Source organism: Sphaeramia orbicularis, chromosome 11, assembly GCF_902148855.1.
Source record: "Sphaeramia orbicularis chromosome 11, fSphaOr1.1, whole genome shotgun sequence".
Taxonomy (NCBI): domain Eukaryota; kingdom Metazoa; phylum Chordata; class Actinopteri; order Kurtiformes; family Apogonidae; genus Sphaeramia; species Sphaeramia orbicularis.
In genome coordinates, this window is record NC_043967.1 from 16,220,334 (window position 1) to 16,223,637 (window position 3,304).

General features: G+C 47.3%; 1 protein-coding gene across 1 annotated transcript; it reads right to left on the reverse strand.

Annotated features, from left to right (window-relative positions):
• Positions 1-774: 774 nt before the first annotated feature.
• hoxa1a (homeobox A1a) lies at positions 775-2,231 on the reverse strand. Its single transcript, XM_030147629.1, has 2 exons — positions 1,619-2,231; positions 775-1,154 (listed from the first exon to the last, which is right to left on the reverse strand). Exons 1-2 carry the CDS (start codon positions 2,223-2,225, stop codon positions 775-777), a joined length of 987 nt encoding a protein of 328 aa, XP_030003489.1. The 5' UTR covers positions 2,226-2,231.
• Positions 2,232-3,304: the final 1,073 nt, after the last annotated feature.

The following is a 3,304-nucleotide window of genomic DNA, read 5'->3' on the forward strand; positions in this document are numbered from 1 at the left end:
CGGAGGAAAGCATTTCTTTTGGAGTTAAACGCACTTTAATACACATGATTGACCCGTAAACGTCTCTCTAGACAAACATTTTGTATGTGCTTCACTGGATTAAATAGAGAACAGATAAAAGCCCCCAGAACATTCATGGCCATATGACCATTTCCCAGACTGATAAAACTCAGCGCCAATAATACATGAAAGCATTACGCATCATGCAGATCTCACACAATAGACATTCAGACAATCGACAGACACACGGGCCTGAACACACAGGTTACAGTGATTAAGGAAGTACTAGAACAATGCACTCTAACACGATTAATAAACGAGGTCACCTCGTTGATTAGATGATGCCTAACTGACGACATCCAGTGCAATCAGACAGGCCGTAGCCATGACGCACAACTTTGGCACATTTGAGGTATCTGTTTGTGTGCAGCTTTGAGACTCAGCAGCACTGATCATGGGCGGGAATAGGGGATAAAAGTGTGTATTTTCTTCGCAAATATATTAGTGGAACGCCAGGTATTCATCGTCAATTTGTAAAGTTCATGGACACATTTTTGACCATGATTTACACGTTTGTACAGCTGTGAATATTGTTCACACGATATAAAACAAATTTATAATCAAGAAATAGTCCATATTATTGTCCAGTCACAAATAGTGCATTAACTTTTCTTAATGTCCACAAGTGCCGTCCATCAATTATAGGTCTTTGGTTTGATTGGATATAAACTTTGGTAAATGTAGGCTGCCTTTGACCTGTGGGACAGCTGATTCTTAGTTAGAAGAGTAGGGGTCAGCCCCCGTGGAAGACACCGTAGAGGATGTGGGAGAGGGAGTAGAGGGGGCTGACACAGACTTTTCTGACGCAGCATCGTCTATTTTCTCTTGAATGTTCTCCGCGAGGTCAGAAGATGAAGGTTTGGCCGGAAGCAGCCCTTCTTTCTCTCGCTTCTTTTGCTTCATCCTCCGGTTCTGAAACCAGATTTTAACTTGAGTCTCGTTCAGTTGGAGCGCTGCTGCGATCTCCACACGTCGCGCGCGGGTCAGATACTTGTTGAAGTGGAACTCCTTCTCAAGTTCCGTCAGTTGCTTGGTGGTGAAGTTGGTCCGGACCGTGTTCGGCTGACCCCCATATCCGTATTCCCCGGACCTCCCTGCAGACAGTGACAAGTCAGTGTTAATCAAAGACAGCGTCAATTTTATTTTCTCAAAAACGCACAAGATCAGGCACTTTAACCAACTTTACGCAGCAAATGGCAACTTTTACGCACCATACAGCAACTTTTACGCAAATGCCCAATCTTATGTATGCGCATTATGTTCATTAAACAACAGGGGAAATCTAAAAACATATATATTCTCTTAAATTAATACATTAGTAGGTTGCTTTACTGATTGTGGCGAGATCTAAAAGTGCCAGGTTTGACCCAACGAGGTATTAAATACATTTACACCTTACAATTCACCAGACAAAAATTCTGCCAATATTCATCTTAATACCTTTTCATAAATGTTCATCTACATCGTTTTAATTGTAAAAGGTTTGGGTCACATACTGGATCCTTCACTGCTGTTTATAGACATTTCATCCCACACACTTTCATCACTGGGCACCCACCTGTTTTGGGTGGGTTCCTCTTGACTTTCATCCAGTCGAAGGTCTGTGCAGAAGATGCGCTCTCAGAAAGAGGAGAACAGCAGGCTTCCAGGTGAGCTGCATGCAGTGGTGACAACGGGTTTGAACACCCGGGAAAGGGGGTTGTTTGCTCGTGCCCGCCGCCATAGGCTGCGTGGGCATACTGCAGCTGACCCAAGGGGGCGGCACTGTAACCTTGGCGATGCTGAGAGACCATGGAGGAGGAAATGTTACCCGAATACATCAGTGGGCCGCACTGGGGGAATCCTGCTGTGGAATCTACTTCCTGGTTGAGCGCATAATGGTTATACGTAGCACAGAAACCTTGGGGTCCATAGCTGGAGCCACAGGCCGGATGGGCCCCATAGGTGAGACCCAGTGAGCTTGCAGTAGATTGGTATGACCCCGGCTGGTGAGGGATGCCGTCGGGGGAAGCCCTGCTTGCCATGAAACGGTCATCCGCACCACAATTGTTGACCGTAACCGCGCAGGACTGGAAAGTTGTAATCCCGTGGTCAGAGTGAAAAGCCCTAACAGAGCATGAGCCCCCTTCACCGCTCATCACCGAGTAGTCTAGGAAGCTGCTCATTGTAGCATTGTTCTAGCGGGACCGAGGGACCGTCCGTCTACAGACACCCTCTGATCTCTTCCTCTTCCCCCACTTACCCCGAGTGACCGTGCCAACCTTTACCTATAGTCTGTCCTTATCAGAGGAGGGAGGGGGGTACACGGGCCGATATCAATGAGCGGGTGCTGTCACGTGGCTCGGGTCAGCCAGTGAGGTACTTGTCCTTATCCCCTCAGCTGGTGACAGATTGGTGTTTGAGTGGCTATTCAAATTCCAGGCGCTCGTCGATCAAGGTGACGCGCGTCGCCACTAATGTATTGGCCGAGCAAACAATGAGCTGAGAGGCAGACGGCGGTGGACAGCTCCGGGGTCGCATGAAGAGCGGGGGACGACAAATACGGCGTCTTCTAACCCCCGCTGCGTGCTCTCCCGCTCGGGGAAAGATTAACGTTTCACCCTCCGCAACCTCTCCGTCAGGACGACCTAGCCCTCTGACCTCAGGTACGGTATTTTTGGAAAAGAGAGAGGAATGGTTGTGTGTGCGTGTGTTTGTGCGCGTGCGCCTATGCGATTGCGCGTGTGCCTCACGTGCGTTTACGTTTTGATCGCACACAACAGCAATGATGTCGTGTGAAGTACTGTCCTTGCTGGATCCCAGCAGCAGTCATCTGTTGGTTGGATGGATGGCTCCGTGTCCTACTGCCACAGGCGATCTGTGGGCTATCAGTGTCCCATTCTAATGAGGAGTGTTTCACGCGTTAACACTGTGAAGGATTTGCTCAGCAAATATTGTCACAATTTGACCATTAGGCAGAGGCATGAAGATGTCACGGATTAAAATGAAGCCTGACACATGCAGATAAACTACTTAAGATCAGTTTAAAAGTACAGTTCTATAACTTTGTATTCCCATCAGTGTCATTAGAAGTCGTCGTGATTTTCAGTGTTATTGCTGGGAGGTCACAGGTGATGTAATGACAAGACAACATATTAGACATTAAGATGATGCGGTATTAATTTTTTTTCTCTCCCAGGGTCATGGGGTCCTCTATCTGTTCTGATTCCACTCCCACATGTATTCATTATGCATGTATAGTGAT